The 24,165-nt window shown below is 37.8% G+C and overlaps 2 protein-coding genes across 2 annotated transcripts in view; one reads left to right on the forward strand and one right to left on the reverse strand.

The window, feature by feature from the left end:
- Positions 1-24,165, forward strand: part of LOC134846018 (phosducin-like protein 3) — a 275,293-nt gene that overhangs the window by 130,966 nt on the left and 120,162 nt on the right. The window lies entirely within an intron of this gene.
- LOC134846180 (cyclin-dependent kinase 9-like) lies at positions 3,462-22,703 on the reverse strand. The gene is made up of 7 exons (XM_063863429.1): positions 22,591-22,703; positions 14,540-14,706; positions 14,127-14,469; positions 13,835-14,056; positions 13,095-13,243; positions 10,818-11,027; positions 3,462-3,694 (listed from the first exon to the last, which is right to left on the reverse strand). Exons 1-7 carry the CDS (start codon positions 22,691-22,693, stop codon positions 3,548-3,550), a joined length of 1,341 nt encoding a protein of 446 aa, XP_063719499.1. The 5' UTR covers positions 22,694-22,703; the 3' UTR covers positions 3,462-3,547.

The following is a 24,165-nucleotide window of genomic DNA, read 5'->3' on the forward strand; positions in this document are numbered from 1 at the left end:
GGTTCAGAACTATAAATCTTATGGTGGTCAGATATGAACAGACAAAGAAAAGACTAAGCTATTTTTATCCAAAAAGACAAGTACAAGATGATGGTATTCATACAAAACCATTGAACTTATAAGAACTGATCTGGTGTAGTAAATTTATTCATGATGTCGTATTATATTGGTTTTTGATATTAAAATGTAAAATTTTGCATTAAACTTGTTATACAAGGCAGTGATCTATATACTTTTTTTGTAATTTTTTTTTTCTCTCAAAAAATTTGATTTTTTTCGAAGTCTCTGTAGGTTTCAGCATTGTTTCAATCAGATAAAAAGTAAGATTATTTAAAAAAATTAGGTCAAATAATAGCTAAACTTATCGTGTTTTGGATAATTTTGAAAAAAAATTTCAGTTTTTCTGGCAAAAAATCTAAGTTTTTGCACAAAAACTCTTACCATTGACTTACCATACACCAAAAAACTTAAAAAAATAACCCTAATTCTACAATCTACAAGTAATTAACAATTAATTGTTCCCAATTAGATAACGCGCGCCGAAACTTTTGCACAAAAAAAACAAAACATTTTCACACTAAAACCAAAAAAAAAACGTTTTTCTTACCATTATCTTGCCATCACACAAACCAGAAAACCTACCATTGGTATTCCCCATCTCAATACATTGTAGACTCTATACCCAATCTTAAAACTTAGCATGGCCGACCGGAAATCTATAACGTATCTTAATACATGGGGTCCGCCATGCTCCCCTCCCCCCTAATCAGCCTCAACATCTACTACTGGCGTTTTATGGAATCGAAAGGGACCGTTAGGTAATTCAAATTTCCAAAGCAGTTTATAATAAATGGCACTTTCGACAAAATTTGGGTAATTTTTCATCAAAAAAAAGCCAATAACAAGTTGCTCTAGAAATTCTAATAGTTTTAAGCATTATCATTTTTGTCTAAAATTCGAGTTCGAACGTTGAAGTTTTTTCAAAAAAAAAAAACAAGTAATATTTTTTCTCTGCGTTCATCAAAATTTCTCTAACTGTCTGTTAGTTATGTTTATTTCATCAAAACTTCAAATTATTCACAAAAACTGGAGAAAACTGGAAGTTCGAGAAAACTAGATCATTAGGAAAAAAATATATACCGCTGGGGAATCTAAAATTTAAATTCCACTTTCGAAAATAGAAATCAATCATTTTGGCTCCCTTCCATCTTTCATAACCATTTTACCTACCTACTAACAAACCAATTTGAATTGAACAAAAAATACGTATATATCTATTTGCATTCATATGTGCGTTTATTGAAGTGCATTCATATGTGCAAGTATGAATGCACTTCTTTTGTTCTAAGAGCATTTCCTGTACAAAAAATGTGAAAAACTCGTGAATGCTCAAAACGTTTTTTTTACAAATGTTGATGAAAATCAAAACATTTAACATTTGACAAAATACTTCATAATTCAAAATTTTACCCGCTACTGACAAACAACCAGAAGCGGATTTGAGGGAGGGTTTGTCGAGACATACAAAAATTCGAGTCCTTTGTTGAGACATACAAAAGTTTGGTTCACCTATTTTTTTCAATATTTTTCATTTTTTCGACCTATGTTTTTATGGCTGTGTTACATCGCAAGTGTGTAAAATAATACCAAAGCGGTGACCCTTTGGATGGCGAGAGGGTCAATTCACTGAGAGAATAGTTATTTGATTCTCTCGCCATCCAAAGGATCCCTTCTTTGGTAATATTTTACACAGATGCTAAGCGGAGAAAATGATAAATGTTGAAAAAAACTAGACAAACTAAAATTTTTTATGTTTTGACAAAAAAAAAGTTACAGCCTAGCTAAAGCTGGATATACCTGTTTGGTGTTTTTTTTTTTGAATTTGTTATATTGATGCGGGATGAAATACGTAATTACGTATTACGTAGTGAGAAGTGCAAAAATTTTTTTTGAATATGGAATTTACCCATGAAACATGATTCTCTTAAAAAAAATCAGGAGCTGCTTCTGCAGGATAAATTTCCGCAACCGCTTATTTTGATTGAAACTTTCATTTCAAATCCCACATAATCCACTTTTCGAATCAGGATTAAGAAAGTTCGAATTTTCTAAAAATGGGCGGAATTCAAAATTTTGACTTTCTGAATTCCATAAAGGTTTCTGCTAGAAGCAGGTCGTGGCCAGTAAAGTAGAGGAGATTCACAAAATCGGCTTTCACGATTGAACTCTTAATCTGAGAATTGGCACGGTAATTTTGGAGTACAGTTCAAAAAGTTTCGAAAAACAATCAACTTTGAAAACCTTCATTTGTTTGAAGGTCATAACTTTCTTCTAAATAGTTTAAACAGAGCAATTTATCAAGCTAAGCTTCCAAAAACCTGTTGTATCGACTAAACCTATAACATCAGATTTGGCAGGATAGTTATCGAGAAAACAAAAAAAAACGCGATCAGGAAATCAAAAAAATGACATTTCCGAGTAGCATGGCTTTTAATTGAAAGAAATGAGCATAGCGGCCGATGCTGAAGAGACTCAACAAATTTGTTATTCCGATTGAACCCAAAAAACCAGGTTTGGCAGGGTAGGTCTCGAGCAAAGTCAAAAAATTTTGAGCTTTCCAAGGGCCCTAAATTTTTGCCTAAAACAATTGGATATAGTCGAGTTGCAAAGGAGCTTCATTTAACCCTTTCTTCGGATGGAATCCAAAATTCCAGAAATGGGAGGTTATTTTTAGATAAAATTGAAAACAATTAGAAAAACAAGGCTAAAAAATTCAATAAACTGTTTTCCGAGGACGATAGATTCCTGTGTAGACTTTTTCGAATGGTGTAGACAAACGAGTAAAGCAAAATTAGACCGAGGAGTATGCAGGCACTCAATACTTTTGGCGGTATTTCTATTGATACCACTTTTTGAAAATCGATTGATGAAGAGCGCGCACCGGATCACATTTTTTTGGCAAAAGTTTCCAAAAATGCTGAAAACAGCTTTTTGAACAAGGATCTTTTTGAAAAAGTGACTACCGCGCAAAATTTTTGTTCAACATAGGGTCTTTATAGTGTTTTGGGAGTGCTCGGAAAATCAATTTTACAAAAAAAAACAATTGAAAATCCGCAACCCTCTCCCTCGAGAAAATCCTGGATCCGCCCCTGCTAACAACTTTTTATTACCCGGTACATTAATTTCTCTGAATAATGCAATAGATTGCACTTTGTCAGTATAAAAACTATGGTTACTTATTTTGCCCCAGCGAGCGATTTGTTTCTAGTTCGGATTATATGCTAGCTAGCATCAACTGCTTTATTTATGTACTTTCATTGTATCAAACATTCTGTCCGTGAAATCTTTAACGGCCAAGTTACTCTATTCTGAATCACAATTAATATCTCCGAATTGACCAAAAAACTAAGTCTGATTAGTCTGATAATGACCATTTTTGTTAGAAAACTAATTTAGCAACATATATTGGAACGGTTCAAATCACAAATCTGAAAGCATAAAATTTAGAGCACCTAGTTCAAGTTTCTCTTTTTTTAAAGTTTCAACTCTAGTAGACTCTGTCAAAAACTCCTGCTGGCACGGGCGGTCCAGTTGGTTTGTGCGATCTCTGGCTCATCTCACTCAAGTGCTGCCTCCTCAAAGTTCCTTCGAAACAAGACTCTCTGTTCTTCACAAGACTCAAAAGATTCTCTTCCTAAACAGCGATTGAATCAGCCTTTTAACCGAGTTCTATAGTTTATATACTAATGTCTAAGTGTTCAACATATCCTTTTTGGTCAACGAATCCAAGCACGAATGTAAATAATTTACCTGAAACTGCTCTTCTTGACGTCTGAATTCAACTTTCCAATCATTTCAGCACTTAGAAGAGACTTAACTCAGCACTGACAAAAGACTTATCTCCTTCAGCCTCAAGACATTATTTTTGTTATTTAATTAAGTGCCTGAAGGTCTTTAGGTCATTAATTTTGAAAACTTACAAAAAAGAATTTTAGAGTTTTTGGAGAGCGCGTTAATCACTTTGGTTGTCAATTCCACGAATTGGTTTTAGTACTTAACTAATTTCTACCGCAAATTTTTCCAACAAAGCTTGAAACAATCAAACACTACACAAAATCAAGTCCGTGGCTTTCCGAATGATGCAAAACTTCAAATATGGTAACTTACAGCTACAAAACTCAATTTCAATTTTTTCAAGGTAAACGTTATCTTCAATACTTCTCTAATTTCTAACTTATATTCTTAGACTTAAACTTTTTTATTCCCCCTCTCTCTTTTGTTCATCTAATATACTAATTAAATAAATCTGAACCAATTTTAAAGCCTGTTTTCGCGCCCTAAAATTTTATACTGGCGCCCTAAAATTTGTTATAGTTGGTACCACATAAGTTATTTTTTGGTGTTATTTTACTAATACAAAATTGTTTACCATATTTATAAACATTGTACGCATAAAAAGGATCAGATGACCCATCTAATACAACGCCTTACCCGCATATACTCTATTATACTAATTAGAATTACTACGGTTTACCATCAAATACATCTTTACCCTCGTAATTAGCGGAAATAGAGAACCTAACAGTTTTAAATAACAAGTTTAAAAAACTCAAAGAGTGCAATTTTGAATTAAAAGATATTTTGCTGTTCACTTATTGAAGAAACGCTTACATTGACCACTATTTTTTTCTGAACATACTTTGTTCTTTTTTTAAAGGAAAAAAACCGCTGAATTGTGAATTTTTTTGTATGCCCCGCAATATGCTTACACAGTTCAATCAGTGAATTGCGTCAACTTTCACTCACAAATATGTTATTCCTCTAACATTTTTCAATTAAAGCAAATCAAAATGAGAGATTTTATACAAAAACTGATATTCATTTTCATTACCGGTGCTTCGAAAACCTTAATTTCATCCCCACTCGTTCAGTTAACTAACCCGCTGATTTTTCCGCCTTCACTGTTGGTCTGTTACACTTTTTGAATATATATTTTTTCATTGTTCCTTCCTTCACAACTCCATTCGTTGTTCCCTCTAGTCTTTCTGGTTTATTTGATTCCTTCCTTCAAGTCTTTCTTGAATCTTCAATTCCTTACTTTGAGTATTTCCTGACTCTTTGATTCTTTCCTTCGAGTCTTTTTTGACTCGTCGCTTCCTTCCTTCGAGTCTTACCGGACTCTTCCTTCCTTCGAGTCACCCTTGATTGTTTGCTTCAATTCGCTCGAGTATTACTTTACTCTTCATATCTCGAGATTTACCTAGCTCGTCGCTTGCTTCGAGCCTCTCTGCGTTCTTGGCGTTTCCAAGCTTTATCTAGCTCAAGATTTTGTGTCGAGCCTCTCTGGGTTCTTGGTGTTTCCGAGCTTCATCTAGCTCCTCCTTTGCTTCGAGCCTGGGTTCTTAGCATTTCCGAGCCTCATCTTGCTCATTCTTCTCTTCGAGCCTCTCTGGGTTCTTAGCGTTTCCGAGCTTCATTTTGCTCAATCTTTACCCTGAAATTCGAGCCTCTCAGGGTTCCTGGCTGCTCCCAAGCTCGTTCTAGCTCATCACTTTCCTTCGAGCCTCTCTGGGTTCTTGGCTTTTCCCGAGCTTGTCTTGCTCATCGCTTTCCTTCAAGTATCTAGGTTCTTAGTTTTTCTCGAGCTTTATCTTAGCTCATTGCTTTGCTTCGAGCCTCTCGGGGTTCTTAGTGTTTCCGAGCTTCATCTAGCTCATTCTTTGCCTCGAGCCTCTCTAAATTCTTGAATTCCCTGAGCTTGATCTAGCTCATCGCTATGCTTCGAGCCTCTCTGTGATCCTGGCTTTTCTCGAGCTTTATCATAGCTCAATGCTTTGCTTCGAGTCTCTCTTGGTTCTGTGCGTTTCCCGAGCTTTATCTAGCTCCTCGCTTTGCTTCGAGCCCTCGGGTTCAAAGTATTCTCCCAAGTGTTATCAAGCTCATCGCTGCATTTCACTTAGATTTTGTACTTAAATGGTTACTTTCTGGTGATTTCAATTTACCAAGAACATACAGACAACCTCTTAACCTTTGTTAATCTTAGGTAAGCATCGTTCTCGGAGGATAGGTATAAGTGGTAGGGTACGGTTAAAATTATAACATTTGGTACAAATCACCTGCTCTGTAGGTTGGTCGGTAAAGGTGATTGAAAAAATTGTCACTCGGAATTGGGTATAACTTCAAGTTGGTAGGTGTTGGTCACTTCACATCGTTTTAAAATGCCTCCAGCGAACAAAATTACTCCCTTCAATTCATCGGATGAAACATTGCAGCACGATGAAGTAACTCGATACATTCAATGGAACGAGACTAGAAAACTGTTTCACCTCCGCCGTCACTATGAAATAGAGATCAAAATTTAATGCAAATGCTTGATAATAGTCTTGATGACGATGAAGATGACATCGAACTTGTCGATGAAACTTTCAACGGCCGGTTGCAGTTTCAAAAGCAACTCAACTTGACAAACTGCGCGAAAATATGCTTCAAATTGGCTCAGAACAAGACTTCAAAAATCACTTCTTGGACTGTGAAAATGAAACAAGACATCCGATTGTTCTCTATGAAGGTGAAAAAAATCTTCAAGAAAAAACGAGAATTACAACAAACTGCTGTTTCACTACTTCTCAATAGCAACTCTCAACAACTATGAGCTACACACATAGCTCCTCAAGTTTCAACTTAAAATCCTTATGCTGCCTCTAGGGACACCTCGAACACTGCATCAGCATCGAACAATCTTGTCAATAACGAGATTGTTTCAATGATTAACAAGGTTCAACTAAGTGAACAAGCGGCATCTCCCGCTAACAGTAACTTCGCGCCGACTCAGTGTCAAAACTGAGAACTACATTTTTTGAACGGAAATCCAAACGACTGGTTGCACTGGTATGGTATTTTTGAATCTACAATTCATAAATCAAGCATGTCACCTACTAAAAAAAATGATTCGTCTGCAATCACTGGTAACTGGCGATGCCAAATCCTTCATAGCTGGATATGTCGTAAGCGGAGACACAAATGAACTTGCTTCTAAATGTCTGCGAAAAAAAATGACAATTGCAATGTAATTGTGAATTCGTTTAGCAAAGGCTTTCAAATTTCAGACCTCCTAATTTGACTCAACCAGAGTAATACACACAATTTTCTGACTTTCCACTCACTTAAGTAGACACAATCGAGCAACACGGTTTCGTTAATGACCTTTGTTCAACAACGAGGTTGAACACCGCGTTGGAAAAACTGCCAAATCCTGTCAGATTAGAATGGAATCGAAATAGGATTGATGAAGATTACAATTCGCCTTCTTTGAGAGATTTAGCTCAATGGTTTCAACGTTAGTCACAAGCGTGTCGCGATATGCCTACATCTGGTTTCCGTAAACACACCAATCAATCTTCGAGTTTTTCGGGCTACTTCAGAAACGCCAACAACTCCAGCTTTGGTGGTTTTACTGGAAACATCAGACAAAATCATAAACAACGAAACAATCATCAGGGAGAGGATTATAAGTTTAACTCTTCAACAGGCACTCAAGTTTAACTTCAATAGGCACTCAAGTTCTCTGAAATCCCACCCAATTGGAGACACTTGCAGGCCTCTCTACAAATGTGGGCACTTCAAAGCCTTAGATTCTAAGCAACGGAAAAAGTATGCACGAAAATGCATTTGTTTCATCTGTTTAGGAAACCACAATTTTTTTGACTGCAACTCGAAACTGCTTTGTCGAACCAAAAATTATGACTAAAAGCGCCATGTTTATGCAATTTTTGTTGAGGCCTAAAGACAAGCCCTATCTTCGGTACCTTTGAAAGGAAAACAGCCAAATTGAGGTTCAAGAAAACACCAGACATATATTTGGCGCAAAAGACTCACCCTGTGTAGCTTGTTATGCTGTTCGCAAGTGTGCGACAGACAATCGACGAGATTTTTCGCTTGCTTCCGAAATTAATAAACGGAACATATACATGCACGACTTATACGTTACCTCAGCCACTGTAGACAAAGCTTTTGAACAGATGAAGCAAGTGACTCAATTTAATGTATATGTCTATTTAATTTGAGTAAGTGGACTTCCAACAGCAGAGCTTTCCTGTATTCCATTGATCCAAACCTCAGTTACATGGAATGATCGTAATGATCGTAAACCTCAGTTACAAAGAGTTCTTGGTGCTAACTGGGATAGCAAAAAAGATTGTTTCTTCATCGACAACAAAAATTAGTCAAAATTCTTCATATAGGAGTCGCTACTCAACGAGAACTGCTGCAGTACACCGCATCACTGTTTGGCCCTTTCTCTAGAGTAGCCTCAATGGCAGTTCGCATTCGAAAAGTTCTACAATCGGTGTGGTCTCCGGGTGTTAAATGGGACACTCCTTTAAACGTCAACAAACTTCCGGTTATCAAAATTTGGCTCGATGAAATTGAAAGTTTTGAAATTATTTCGCTGCTGAGGAACTTCGATCAGGAAAACCACTCTTCAATTCAGCCTAACACATTTTGTGACGTATCAGAGTTTGATCTTGCAGCAGTTTTTTACCTTCGAATCGCTTATAACGGTTTGAATACGCTCAAATTTGTCATCGGAAAGGCACGGTTCAATCCGATGAAACCCATTACGATTACCAACATCGAATTGCAAGTCACAGTGTAGGCTGTGCAACTTTCGATAAAGTTTTATTCTGGTCGGATAGCACAACTGTTTAGTATTGGCTGCTAACACCAGAAAGACGACACAAAATTTTTGAGGCTAATCGACGACTAAAAATATTGGACGCATCGAAACCCGAGCAATAGTATTACGTTTCCACCTTGGTAAACCCTGCTGACGATGGTAACAGAGGTTATACTACCGCTGAAACGTCTTCATACTCGCGCTGGTTAGAAGGAGCTGATTTTTTAAAGAAAATTTCAGCAACTGGCCTTCACAGGAAAAGATAAGTTTGGAAAATACCTCCGTTTTGCGGCCAACATTGGTTCTTAGTTCGAACCCATTTTTGATACTCGACGCTTCAGCAACTGGAAAAGACTACAGACAACTGCCTACTGTTTTTTGTTCATTCGAACTTTAGCCCATTTTCTGGATGAATTTGGTATAATACGCTCGAGAGGACGGCTAACCCGATCACCATTGCTAATATCTGCTATATCTCCAACCAGTCTTGCTGACTCAATCACTCGACTGCTATTACAAAACATACACGTTCTTAATTCTCATTGCGGAAATAAACAATCAATGGCCATAGCAAACGAACACTTCTGGATTCTGCGATGCCACTTGATGCTTAAAAGTATCATCCACAGCTACATACCGTGCAAAAGAATGCAACAAATTGATTATGCTGAAACGCCAGATATTCCAATTGAAAGGCTGCCATCTACAAATCACTTCACAACTACTCGATCAGATTACGCCGGTCCCTTTTCCATTGTTCTACAAGGTAAACAGTACCCCGCGTACGTTCTTCTTTACAACTGACTTGTCATTAGAGCTGTTCACAATTTTTATTCAGCCTCTCAAATGACAGCACTTAACTCTCAATCAGACGCTTTATTACCCGCCGAGGAAAAATCATTGATAATGGTTTCTGATTCTGGAAAAGCTTCGTCGGTTCTAATACTGAGCTGAAGAAATGCCTTGAAAGCTTACAGAAGAACAAAGAGTGTTTTGATAGCATGAATTTCCTGAAGGTAACTTTTGAAGGGAAGTTCAGCAGCGCCTCACTTTGGTGGTTCTTGGTAAAGGCTAGCGCAGATTTTCAAACTCGCCTTGTACAAAATTATTAGCTCTAAAACACTTACCTACGAAACACTGACAACTTTCACCACAGAATTTGGGTCAACAATGAATGCGGTACCGCTCACAAAGGTATCCAACGAGATAAAAGAAGATCTGCCGCTCAATCCAAATCACATTTTACTTTATAAAGATTTCCCAGTTTCAAAGTAACCAATCAACAATCAACCAAACTGATAATCATGCAACTCAGACTTCAACAAATTAATACAACCAAGCTAAACAGCCGGATAATCTCAGCAACTACCCAAGAATATGACAAGAACAGTTTCTGTTCCCCTTGAATCTTGATTCCCTTATCTTTGTTTTTATTATACCGTATCCTTTCTAATTAGTCTTTTACTTTCTTTGAAAAGCTCTGCAAATGTGAGCGGGTGTCAATTTTACGAATTGATTTTATAACTTAACTACTTCTACCGCAAATTTTTCCAACAAAGCTTAAAACACTCAAATATTACACAAAATCAAGTCACTGACTTTACGAATGATGCAAAACTTTAAATCTGGGAACTTACTGCTACAGAATTCAATTTCATTTTTCAAGGTAAAAGTTATCTTCAAATATACTTTCTCTAAAAACTAACTAATATTCTAAGACTATTTTGAATGAACTCTTCTACTACGTCCCAAAACAAAAACTTCTGCCACGGAAGTTTTTGTGGCACGGGAGTAGGGCACTTGCCACAGTATGTTGTTCAAATTGAGTAAGAACTAGTCAAGTTATATTACAATTAGTTGACAATTGGGCAAAGTATATTTATTTCCTATGATATAACTTTTTAGTAGATATCATCTACTAAGATGTTAAATGGGGTTCTGTACTTTTAACTTGTACCATTTAACAAACTCTCGACTGTTTTTAAGAAATATAAGGACAGAGAAAACCAGAGACGTCTGAAAACAGACATAATTTGCCAAACGACAATCTCCCAGACTGGGTTCTTCAAGTGATCATATAATTTATGTCAACCACTGAGAACTTATACTGGAAACAATTTATTACTATTACTAATATACTTGCCTTGTAAGGAGGTGTTTTGAGGTAAAAGTGTTCAGCGGCCGCCTCGGCCGAGAGTCTCTTCTGGGGATTGAGGACCAGCAGTTTGTCCAGAAGATCCAGACTCTCCTTCGTCTTCATGAACTTCTGCAGCTTCACCATCAGACACCTGCTGTACTTGTGGGGCAGCTGGAACTTTTTATACAGCTCCAGGTTGACCACTTCGGGCCACGTCTAACACACAATTCAAATCAATTTGAGGTCCCTTTTGAGTTCTCATAACGGTCAAATTCTATTGAAGATCTTAACTCATATACTTTTACGATCTCTTGGTGATCTTTAGTTTTAAATATTTAAGTTAAAGAGTGATCTCAGTGGCTTTTGTTTGTTAGACGAAGGCCAGTCAAAAAATAACAGCATCATCCAAAACTTTCATAGGAATGTCTCGAATGAAGTTCAATTTGAGGAAAATCTGTCAAAACATACGATTGCGAACGTTCAGTTAGCATTCAGATTATTATTACGAAACGGTTATCAATCCAAAAATAAACTTTTAGATTGCCGTTCAGCTGAACAAAATTTCATCAAAACTTTTTGTTCAAAATTTCATCTCTCTCAGGCACATAAAGCAAAAAAATTTGACTGTATTATGAGGCAAACCCATGTAACACAAACCGAACAAACCTACAACGCGAAAAACATACATAGCTAAAAGACAGTTGAAAAAGAGTCGATGAACGCAAATAAACAAAAAAAAAACACTACCTTGTTTTTTGAAAAAAATCTCAACTTTCAAATTTTGAAGAAAAATTGGATGCCCTTTGAAGTCTTGGAACTTCTAGAACAATTTGTGCTTGACACTTATTTGATAAAACTAACCCATTTGAGAAAACTGGATCAAAAAGTAAAATTTTTATTTCGCTGGAAAAACTGAAAATTACATTTCACTTTCAAAACTAGAAGTAGATCACGTTTTTCGTGACCTTTAAACTTTTGCTGTTCTAAACAAAATTTGCTTTCTTTTGAAAGTTAATAAACTCACCTTAGAAAAAAATCAGAAGTCAAACCGCAAAAAATTAAATTTGAACCTGAACAAATTTTAAGACTGTTCCTTTAAGAAACATAAAAAGTAAAATCAACTCGACCTAAATAAAAGTCTGCACTACGTTTATCGACTCTTAAACATAGCCAACAGACAGTTGTAGAAGTGTTGATGAACGCAAGGAAACAGATAAAAAAAAGCTAGTTTCAAAGAAAAAATATATGTGGCCCTAAAGCTCTTTAAATTTCAATAACAATTTATGATTGACAATTTTTTGTGATAAATCAACTCAATTTGAGAAAACTGGGTCAATAAAAACTTTTCTCTGGTTTCGCTGGAAAGTCTGAAAATGAATATCCACTTTCGAATCAAGCAGCCGACCACGTTTTCCGTGACCTCTACACTTTTTCAGTTCGATAGTGGAATTGGCCTTCCTTTACATAGAAGCGAAGCTTCTCTTCGCAGACACTAACGAGAACAGGACAAAAAGCACTCCTATAAAGTGCCATACAAAAAATAGAAATAAGCCTCAAATTATCAAAAATTCGGCCTAAGTCAGAGATTCGAACTGGCTACGTAGAGATTTAGTTTCGCACACTAACCACTCAGTCACGGACGCTTAATAGGGACGAAACACTAGCCAGAAATAAAGCAGAGAACAGATACTATGCAAATTCCAATGCTAGAGAGAAATTTCCAAATAAGTGAACGCTTTTAATGAAGAGTTTTATTTGCGAGTTCAGACAGTTGGAAAAGAGTCAATAAAGGCGAGTAAACAAAAAAAAAATGAACTCATTTTTTTTTGAAACCTCAACTTTCGAATTTTAAAAAAATAGATGCCCTTAAAACTGTTTGGAACTCAAGAGCAAATCATGACCGGTGTTTTCTTTGATAAAACTCTGAGATAAAAATTTGAGAAAACTGGATCAAAAAATAAAAACTTTCATTTCGCCGGGAAATCTGAAAATTAAATTACAGTTTTGAAACTATAAGTCGATCACGTTTTTCGTAACTTTAAAAATTTTGCTGATCGATAGTTGGATTTACCTTCCATTTATTATAGTAAATGAACTGAACTAATAAGAAACCAAAACTCACTTACAAATTCTGTGAACAAAGTTCCAAACGGAAAAAAGCTTAATGTCCGGTTGCATTACCTTTGTTAACCTCAAGGGTAAAACATGAAAAGCAGTGCTATATAATTGAATATTTTCCCGATAAGAAACACGTTGATGACAGAGCATGATTACAAATTTTACCTGAATATCGATGGACCCACAGAGAATCAAAATTTTGTCTATTTGCTCAGCTTCTGAGTTTCCTTGTAGAATGGGTGTTCGTGTGAAGAGTTCGGCCATGATACATCCTGCTCCCCACATATCAATTGCTGGAGTATAGTTTCGTTCACCTGGAACTTTTATGAAATTAAATGGATATCTTTAACTATTTACTCCACTCTTTTTTCAACTATTTACCCCACTTCGCATACACAAGCAAAAATATGACCGATAACGCTACTGGGAACAACTGATTGCTACGTGAAGCAAGCCAATTAAGGCAAATTAGCAGTACCAGTCAATTTGCAAAAAAAAAAGAAATTTACCAACTAACGAGCATCAATTTATAGAGCTGACGCATTTTAACTAGCACACGAAAAAGTTTAACATCCGACCCTGCCCAGGTTCGAACCCTCTTATTTTATTGCGGTCTCCTTCTCTAACTTTTCGCTGCAGATCCATGCTATCTTGAGGCTAAAGTGCTATTTGTAATATAATAGTCAGTGTTAATATCCTTAGCATTGGCTGTACTTAATAGATGGTTATTGATCAAAATGAACACTTTCAAAATGATCACATTTTGTCGCAACAATATTTGTGACTTAGCTTGGCAAAAAGAGAGTTCATACTATAACACAAGCTTTGCTTGCGTAAAGATCCAGTTAATTTTAACAAAACTAGATAAAATGTCTCAAAAATTCCTTGGCCCATTATTAGCTCACCTAATAGCAATTCAGGAGGTCGATACCACATGGTAACAACACGATTCGTAAATCTGTTCGGTTTATCATCTCTAGGCATGGTAAAAGAGCGGGCCAGTCCAAAGTCTCCTATTTTCAAGTAACCATCTTGCGAAATGAATATATTTGCACTTTTCATATCTCGATGCAATATTTTACACAGATGCAAATAGTGCAGACCATCAAACAACTGACTGAGAATTCCTGAAAAAAATTAAATTGCACGATTTGAGTTGTAAAAAGACTATTTGAAAATGTTGGAAACCCAACTAACCTTTTATTTGGGGTTCTGTGAACTGGATACTTTGACTGGATAGCAACCCTGCTAAATCATGATGACAGAATTCGAAAATGAGGTAAATATTAATTGTATATCTGTTACTTTCACTCGGCGCCTGTCTGCAAACTTCTTTCAACTGCACAATATTGCGATGGTTCAACGACTTGAGAATTTTGATCTCTCTTAGAGCTGTAATGGGAAACCCTTCCGTTTCCTTTTCCATTATAATTCGTTTCATTGCTACGTACTCGGGTGCATCGGATGAACTCGATGCTACTTTAGCTTTGTGAACCTCGCCAAAAGTTCCTTTTCCAATTAATACAACTCGAGTGTATTTCTGAAATCAAGACAAAAAATTAAATCAAAATAAATGCCAAGAAAAAGTTCCAAGTCAAATCAAAATCAACCTTCGAAACGTCTGTGCAAAATGGGTATTTGAAGTATTCAATTTTCTTGTAGAACTGCCGACTCTGATCCTCGGAGAACTTGATTGGCGAGGGAGGCTTCGGGGCCGGCGGGAAGTTGTGGATTGGTCTCGACTGTTGTGGATGCTGGTGATGTGAAGCATGTGAGGCTGAGGTCCAGATATAAAACAGAGGCCCAGCTTAGTAAAAACTGCAATAGTGAGGAAAATAATTTTTAAATAAAAAAAAACCTTAATAATTTCCTTAGTTTTCCACCTTTAAAAATATGTTTATGAAAACAAACTATGACCAGTTAGCTACTTTTTAAATAAATGTTCTGCCAAAACCTTCTAAAACAAATAATATCATGGCGAGACAAGCCAAATCAACCCAAATTTTGAAAAATTCATTTCAAAGATAATTACATCTAAAACTCAGAACATTTTTTGATACTTTACCCCACCCAACAAAACAAGAAAAAAAACAAACAAAAACATGAACGCAACTTGAACAAAATTTTTTTGAAAACATGAAAATCAACTCAACGGCTTAAAAATCTACTCAAAAAACTTAGAAACCAACTCAACTCACAGCCTATTCTGATTTTAAAAAAGGACAATAATAAGCAGCAAAAACCAAGTAAAATTTAACTTTCAAAATTCAGATTAAAATATATAGATATTACATTTTGGACCCGCCCAGATTTCAACAAACGTTTTTTTAATTAAAAAAGATTGCCGGTAGACAAGCACAGCATCTGATAGACTAAAACTCAAGCTCAAACAATTCAAAATTACATAGAAAACGAACAGACTCCGAAATACTTCAAGGGGAAATTGTTGATGGACAGAAATTTCTACACGGAGGCGAAGCTTTGCTTCGCATACACTAGAGATCACGACAAAAAACAGCTCTATAAATATCAAGTTGGATAAAAAAAAGTAGAAAAAGGCCTCGAATTCGTAAAAGTTCGGCTACATCTCGGATTCGATCAGCTAGCTAGAGGTAATGTCTCTCACGCACTAACCACATACGCTTAATAAACACAGAGGTGAAGTTGCAATTCGCATACACAAGCAAAAAAATATAACGCTACACTGAAAATCGAATGAGTAAAGCTTTGAATCTACAAAATTTCTTAAGTGACGCACGCCCATTATGAGTCTACCAATTATGACGCATTAGCAGAACCAGTCAATTTGAAAAAAAAAATAACAAACTAACTTGCCTCAATTTATAGAGCGGACGCATTTTAACAGGTATACGAAAAAAAGTTTTTAAAAAATCCGACCCTGCCCAGGTTCGAACTCTCTTATTTTGTTGGGGGTCTCCTTCCCAACATCTAAGCTTCAGATCCAGGATACCTTGAAGCTTTTTGGCTGTAGTTCATAGCTGGTTATTGATCAAAATGAACACTAATATTTGCTACTTAGGTTGGAAAAGAGAGAGGAGAGAGTTCATATTATCACACAAGCTTTGGTTGTGTAATCACAAACAATAGCCATAAATTAAGCAGAAAATAGATGCTAGGAAATTTCCAATGCTAAAGTTCCTGATTATAGCCAAAGTGCCACCAAATAAAAAAAAAACACTTTTATTTGCGAGTTAGGTTTTAAAAAAAGAAGGTTCCTACTAGTAACACTACGCATCGCAAACTCGCAAGTGTAATAACAGACAGACCAACCGTTTCATGTATCTGTGATTTTATTCGAGTAAAAATGAAAAAAGAGAAGATTTAAAAATATTATAAAAAAATTCTCTTAATACTTACCACAAAGTTTTACACTTTTCATTTTTTAATGTTATATAAAAGGAGCTCAACAATGACACAGAGGGGAAGCGGAGCAAAGCACCACTTGCGATACAACACAAACATATTTTGAACTGATAACTCGCAAGTGTAATAACAGACAGACCAACCGTTTCATGTATCTGTGATTTTATTCGAGTAAAAATGAAAAAAGAGAAGATTTAAAAATATTATAAAAAAATTCTCTTAATACTTACCACAAAGTTTTACACTTTTCATTTTTTAATGTTATATAAAAGGAGCTCAACAATGACACAGAGGGGAAGCGGAGCAAAGCACCACTTGCGATACAACACAAACATATTTTAAACTGATACAAGTGAAAAACGGAGGTACGTGTTTGATATTAATGAAATTTTTATACTGATGCGCGGTATGAAATGCGGAATTTCACGAATTGGACTTTGCCCAAAACCTAGGTTGTTTCTCTACTAAAACAACTGAGAAGAGTGAAACTTTTTGAGATAATGGAACTGTCCCAAGAACACAAACTGTTTTAACAAAAAGTAAGGATTCGCCGCTTCTGCGCAATCGGTTTATTCGATCGAAATCTTCATCTCAGATTTGATAGGGTAGTTTCAAAGAAATTAAAAAGCGTCTACAAAACGGTCGAAATTTATGAACCCTGACTTTCCGGAATCCATAACTTTTTTCTACAGAAAATAGGTCGTGGCCGCTTAAGCAAAGAAAAATACCAAAACTGGCCTTCTCGATTGATCATTTAACTTGAGAATTGGCAGGGTATTCTTCGGAGGAAAAAATTCCAGAAAACGGTCAAAGTTTCAAATCTTTGCCTTTTAGGAATTCCGCTACTTTTCTGAAACAAATTGAGCAGCGCCAATTGTGAAGGTAGGCTTTCGTTTCGATTAAACCCTTGGTGGGCGCGTGCCCACGGCGCTATATAAACCCATTGAGAGGGGGTAGGGGCCCCCTCGGAACATATGACATTTGGCCAGTTTAACGTTCCTACTTTTTGAAAAAATTAGTCGGGTTCTCAAAAAATCCACGCTAGAATTCCCTAATTTTTTGCATGCGACCCTAGAACACGGAAAGACAATGGCAATTTGTTATGTCACTTTTTGATGGTTTTATTTTTGAGATGGGTTTGGGTCATTTTTGGCCGAGATGGGTTTGGGTCATTTTTGGCCTTTTCCTAACGACCCCAAAAAGTGATTTTTCACTCTTCTCTAATTCAGTACATTTTTCGGCTTTGGTCAAGAAGACTTTTTCATATAATAACTTTTTCCGTTAACAAATTTGGGCGTTGTCGCTAATGGGAGGAGGATTTTCTCTGTGTCACAGACCATCAGTGCCGTCATTATTGAGTGGAAATATAGAGTGGCCAAGCATGACGAATGGCCAAGATGATTTTCCATGGTTTGATGGCAGATCCGATAAGCGGAAGTTCCTAGACATTTAGCATATTGGTCTTCAGTTAACACTGTCGTCTCCATCGAGTCTTCTGAAATGGCTTCAGTGATCCATCGAATGGCTTCTGTTGGGTCTGGCTGGGGCATAGGGATCACTTGTGCCCGATAGATATGAAAGGCTGTCTGGCTCGAAGCATAAGGAATTGCCAAGTTCAGCAACAATCCTGCCTCAGTTATAGTGACGTCTCGAAGTAGTTTCGCGTCATAATATGAGTGGATGTCACTTGGCGGTATTGCTATGGTCAAACGGTGTTCTTCCTTTTGGCTTCTAAATACAGCGTCGATTACCGCCAACAGAGATTCTCGAGGCACGAGGTACATGGGTAGTCTTTGGTCCAATAGTGTAGGATCGAATTGAGGACGTTGGTTTTGAAGGCGTACAAAGCTGCTTTGTAACTGGCAATGTCCGCGTAAATTACGTTTAGTAAAGATGCTGCTGTATCAAAATTAAAGTTTATTTGCTGGTTTTAATAGAGCGTTTGTGTGCAATCTCTCAATATATGGAAGTTCCCTTCGATTGCTGCAAACTGTTACTCCAGGATTTTCCAGTTCTTGTTTTGATTATCTATGGTCTTTTGTTGAATTGCCCTGATCTCCGAAAGTTCCGCGTTGACGTTGCGCTCTTATGATGGACTGAGACGCGACGAGCCTGCTCTACTTCGTGACCGTAGAGCACTCAGATAAAAACCAACGAGTAAGTGAAAGGATCCTCATTCATTGTTGGCATTCGTGAAGTGGGCTTCATAATTGTGTTTTTTCAGCGCGTTCTAAATTGTTTGGTTTATGCTGATCGTGTCCTGCGTAGCTTCAATGTGTTCGCGACTCCCATTGGTCCTTGGGGAGCGAGAACCCATATGGATGTTGTACCCAAGAATGCCACAGAGGTCGCAAAATTCCTCAACTGCTGGGCTCCTTTGAGGTCGCAGATATCCGAGCACTCATATGGATACCTTATGGTTACTGAAGGGGAGAATTTAAGCCGTTTCCATTGCGACTATGATGAGACTCTGGACAGTCTGATTACATGGTATGGCTGTGGAACAAAGATCTGGTTCTTTGTAAAGCTTGGGAAATTTGCCCGACAACTAGAGATGGAGTACGCTTCACTCGGCAGCCTAATGGAGTGTCTTGCAGTGCATGGACAGAATTTAGTTTGTTGCACCCAAGAGGTTGGCGACTCCGTATATCTTCCATACAGGTGAGTTCACTGCGTGGTGACCCTAGGTAATATCTCTGGATGTGCGTCGCTGTTGTCGGTAGGTCTGAGAGTGCCAAAGGAAAGAGCTGATCAAACTTAGAAGGCTGTGGCGAGGCTTTTGCCTTTAGCAGGTGGCAGGAAGAAGAAGTCCGATGGTGGACATAGATGCACAGATTTCGAACGATAAAGATTTGATGTGAGTTTAAATTGACTTGACTGATTTCATAACAATCTCGATATTTTTCATTTGTTCGAATTCAGTATTTGATGTGCTCCATTTGTTTTTCGACTGTTGGCACTTTCTACGGGGAGATGGAAACTTGTTGAGTCAGTGCACTTGTCCTGTGAGGGCTATGCAGGGCATCCGCGGTTAAATTTTCGGTTGGTCCTTTCATGAAAAAAATTTCGGGTCCCAAAATTGTGTTATCCCTGATCTTAATACATGACAATTTTCTGCATTTTTCGAGATCTCTAGGAAGTTGACTTTTGCTAGTAAGCCGGCTTCGTATACGAGTCTAGTGGGCGCTAGGAAGGGGATCCGCGGTGAAACTTTCGGTTGGTCCTGTCAAGAAAAAAATTTCGGGTCCCAAAATTGTGTTATCCCTGATCTTAATACATGTGAATTTTCTGCATTTTTCGAGATCTCTAGGAAGTTGACTTCTGCTAGTGAGCCAGCTTTGTATACAAGTCCAGTGGGCGCTAGGAAGGGGATCCGCGGTGAAACTTTTGGGTGGTCCTTTCATGAAAAAAATTTCGGGTCCCAAAATTGTGTTATCCCTGATCTTAATACATGAGAATTTTCTTTTACGAGATCTCTAGGAAGTTGACTTCTGCTAGTGAGCCGGTTTCGTATACGTGTCCAGTGGGCGCTAGGAAGGGGATCCGCGGTGAAATTTTTGGGTGGTCCTTTCATGGAAAAAATTTCGGGTCCCAAAATTGTGTTATCCCTGATCTTAATACATGAGAATTTTCTTTTTCGAGATCTCTAGGAAGTTGACTTCTGCTACTGAGCCGGCTTCGTGTACATGTCCAGTGGGCGCTAGGAAGGGAATCCGCGGTGAAATTTTCGGGTGGTCCTTCCATGAAAAAATTTCGGGTCCCAAAATTGTGTTATCCCTGATCTTAATACATGAGAATTTTCTTTTTCGAGATCTCTAGGAAGTTGACTTCTGCTAGTGAGCCCGCTTCGTATACGTGTCCAGTGGGCGTTAGGAAGGGGATCCGCGGTGAAAGTTTCGGGTGGTCCTTTCATAAAAAAATTACGGGTCCCAAAATTGTGCTATCCCTGGTCTTAATACATGGGAATTTTCTGCATTTTTCGAGATCTCTAGGAAGTTGACTTCTGCTAGTGACCCGGTTTCGTATACGTGTCCACTGGACGCAGAAATGATGATCAGGAGGTATCTGGTGTGGCTAGAAGAATAAAACGACTTTGATGTCTGTTTTTCGTAAAATATCGAATATGATGTTAAAAACTGAGTTTTCTCGTAGTTTATCCAGATCACAGCCTATTTTGGGAAGCGCGATTTGCTTTACCCCTTGCGCGATTCGCTGCTTCTTCATGCAGCGAAGGCCGCGTGTAAGAACGTAAAAAGACGGTTTTTTGAAATATTACGATTTTGTCACTAGGTTGAATATTGATTTGTTTTGAGAAGGGATGTGTATGGACACTGAGGCTCCGACTTGTCGCGTTTCGAGCGAATTCAACGTGGGCTGTAGTGATGGGTAGGCATCGCGGATTTGCTGTGCTATTTCTGAGCTCATCTGAAAGTCACTCGAGACACAATGCGCGATGGAGCCTGGGAATTGCAACAGATCTGTACCAATTATGATATTTGGTTCTTGGATAGAATTCATCGAGTCTTTGCTGCTACCAGCGTCATCGTTTGGCCTCGTCGCTCGTTTTGTTCGTTTGAGGCCACTCTTTATGATGCTCCTTTTGGTTTCTCGTGGGGGAAAGGCTTCGTTGGCCTCCGCCGCTTTCCTTCTGATGGTGCCTTGATTTTGCGAGCGAGTTGTACGGGGGCTTAGTCGACCTTGTCATTAAAGCGAACTCCGACGTAAAGTCTGTCTCGTGCTTCTATTGCCACTTTTCGCCTTACTCTCAGTGGCCCTTGAACCGGCTGGTCTTCTTGATTTTCTATAGCAATTGGGACATCATCAGCAGATTTTGCTGCTTGTGTCTCTTCTGCTCGCTCGTTGTGTATGTGTTCGTCATTGTGTTCCAGTTGAGGAGGGGGCACTGTTTCTGGTTCTGGATTCGGTGGTAGTGGCGGCAGCGTTACTAGTGGCGGCACTGGGAATGCTACCAGAGGTTACGGTGCTGGTGGTATCGGTGCCATTACTACTGCAGGAGGTGGTGGTGGCGGCGCTGGTGCCGGTGGTCCTCCTATTGGTATTGATAGTCGGGTGGTCGTCGGAGCTGCCTTTTGCCAATCAGAATTCTTTATGAAACAAACTCTGCATTCTCCTCATTCAGCTTTTGTCTGGTTCCGTCCCGAGGTACAGACCGAAGTGGCTATCCCGAGGGAGTAGCAAACTTGTTATAGAAACTTCAAGGACCAAATACTGCGCTTGAAGATGTCTGAGCCACGGTGCACTAGTACCGAGGAGCGTTGCGTACCAATCTCAGCGCTACTGTGTTGCGTTACTTATCACAGGAACCGAACTCGATATCTGTCATAGCAGGATTCAATGATAACTCATAAACAGAGTCGGACTACGTCAAAAACTGAATTTTTTAATATAGGTTTGACACACGCAAAGCTTCAATATAAAACAAGGAAGCAAGGAAGCCGCTAAGTCGAAAACAAAATCGAAAATGTCGAAAAAACCAAATCTACCAAATTGAATAACGCTACCTTTGACATAAAATCATGCCAAGACAATATAATCCGAAACTAGCACCTGAAGAAAATTTACCAAGCGGTAACATAGCTGAAAATACCTTAGTAGAAACCCTTTAAGCCGAAAAAAATTCAATAAGACTTCAGATATATAAAAGTTATAAGGCCCCCGTACCCTCAAAACACGAATTTTAAAAAAAAAACGGAAAACGAACCGACGGAAACTAGGACGAAAACCCTGAATCCGAAAAAAAATTCAACACTTTTCAAGAAAATTATTTGAAAAAACATTTACAGCCTGAAACGAACTCAACCTATCTACTACTTAAACGATGGTAATTATATTTGAATTTCCAACAAACTGAGCATGTCAGCCATGTTTGCCATTCGTACTACAGACTATTCTGTGAACGAAGTTACTTATGGGGGGGAAGCCTAGTACCCGATTGCAATACCCTTGTTAAAAATCCCTAAAACCATTCATTCCACCAAAAGTCACTCCAATACTAGAAAAATTACTGCCTTAAATAATTTGTTGTTTGCATTCTTGAAACTTTTTACCACCCTGAAAATCAAATCCTTTCGCCCAATCTAAATGTAATATTAATTTACATCCAATGTCTTTCCAGATGTTCACATTTCTCCCATAAAAGTGAGATTTTTAAAGAAAAAACGTCTTATTCCAGATTACAAGACACTCGCAAGTGTATTTAGTTCTTGATGACAATAAAGGTTAACTTGCGTTGCACACAAAATTGCAAAATAGTCACCCTGGGGTTCAAACATCCGAGTCCGCTGTGATGCACTGCCCATTGATTGGGTTCGCGGCATTTTTGAAGGCGGTGGCCCAAAGCCACCAGATGGCTGTGACATTTCTCACCTAAAACACGAGGTATTTTGAGCGAATGTCTTAATTGCAATCAGTAAAATGCAACAGATAAACAAACACAATTACAAATTGTAGTCAGTTAGGAACCTATCAAAGAAATGCCATACATACTTACATAATATAAACGTTAAAAGATGCCGATTATAAAATTTCCACAGATACTTAAACTATTTAAAAAATTTTGAAGAATCTTTGTTAAAAATTAATTTCAATAGTTTACGCAAATATGTGCATCGTCACGTTTTTAAAAAAATAATAATCTAAACGACGATATAACATTAATTTAAAAACGTTATTTACAATATTTCACAAAAAATTTTGGGTCCAACCCATCATGTTAAAAAATTAGCCAATCACAGTTGACCTCTAAAATTCATTAATTAGATTAAAGCTTCAGTGGGGAAGGAAAAATTCCGCGGAACCCTCCCGTGCCACAAATTGGGAGAGATAAGAACGTTATCTCGAGAAGATTAAGGGAGCGGAGGCTTGGTCCCCCAGAGACTGTTATATGGTGAAAGACTGTAGTAACTTAACTTTTTAGCTACTCTGATGCCATAGAACTTTGAATTAACACCGGTATTATTTGATGTTTTAGAAAATGAGTAGCTAGGAAGAGGAAAGGGTCAATCCATCTCCAATGGATTTAATATAGAACTGTCACACAAAAACATGATAAAATAGGGTATTCGAGCCGTGTTTTTAATTGCAATCACGTAGTCTGAGGATCCGAGACTCAGCTATGTGGTTGTGTTCGCATGTAAACGAAAGCTGATCAAAAGTCGTTTGACTGATGGCCTAAAAATAGTAACTTTTTACTTAGCCCTAAACAGACCAGAAAATCAACTGGCAAGGTCGAGACGGTGAAAAACGTGTAGGATTAAGGTAACTGACGCCTGCCAGTCGTTAATAGGTACTTTTTCTACGCGCCGTCGCTGTGTAGTATTTGGGCGAAGGTTACATAGACGTTTTTATGGCGCTCCTGGGTGGGCCTGTCAAAGGCATAAGACCATCATGATCAGCAAGCGTTTCAGCGACGAACCTTCCGCTCCGGGCGTATGCCCAAGTTAGAGGCCTTAATGACCGTTATTGTACTAGGGGGAAGGTGCATACCCTCCGCCTAGTACTATTTAGCTTTTTAACTTAGTTAACATTGAAAATTCCGGGGGCCGGAGGGTTAGGTGGGAAGTCATGAATCCGCTTATCCCAAGGTCTCAGGACCAAAAACAATTAAAGAGAAAGCGTAAAACCAAACAAAAAAGTGTATAACTAAGAAAAAGCCAAAAACAAATTTATTTGAAAACAAAAAAGTACAAAAAACAGTAAACAAATCCAGAAAAGACCAAAAACAGTAAAAAACATAAAGTGACAGTTTATATGTTATTTCCGGACGAGATGTGATCTGACCTTCCTATTTGTTGTTGTTTTAGATTGATTTATATCCTTTCTGATAGAAAGA

Source organism: Symsagittifera roscoffensis, chromosome 5 (assembly GCF_963678635.1).
Source record: "Symsagittifera roscoffensis chromosome 5, txSymRosc1.1, whole genome shotgun sequence".
Classification (NCBI taxonomy): Eukaryota; Metazoa; Xenacoelomorpha; order Acoela; family Convolutidae; genus Symsagittifera; species Symsagittifera roscoffensis.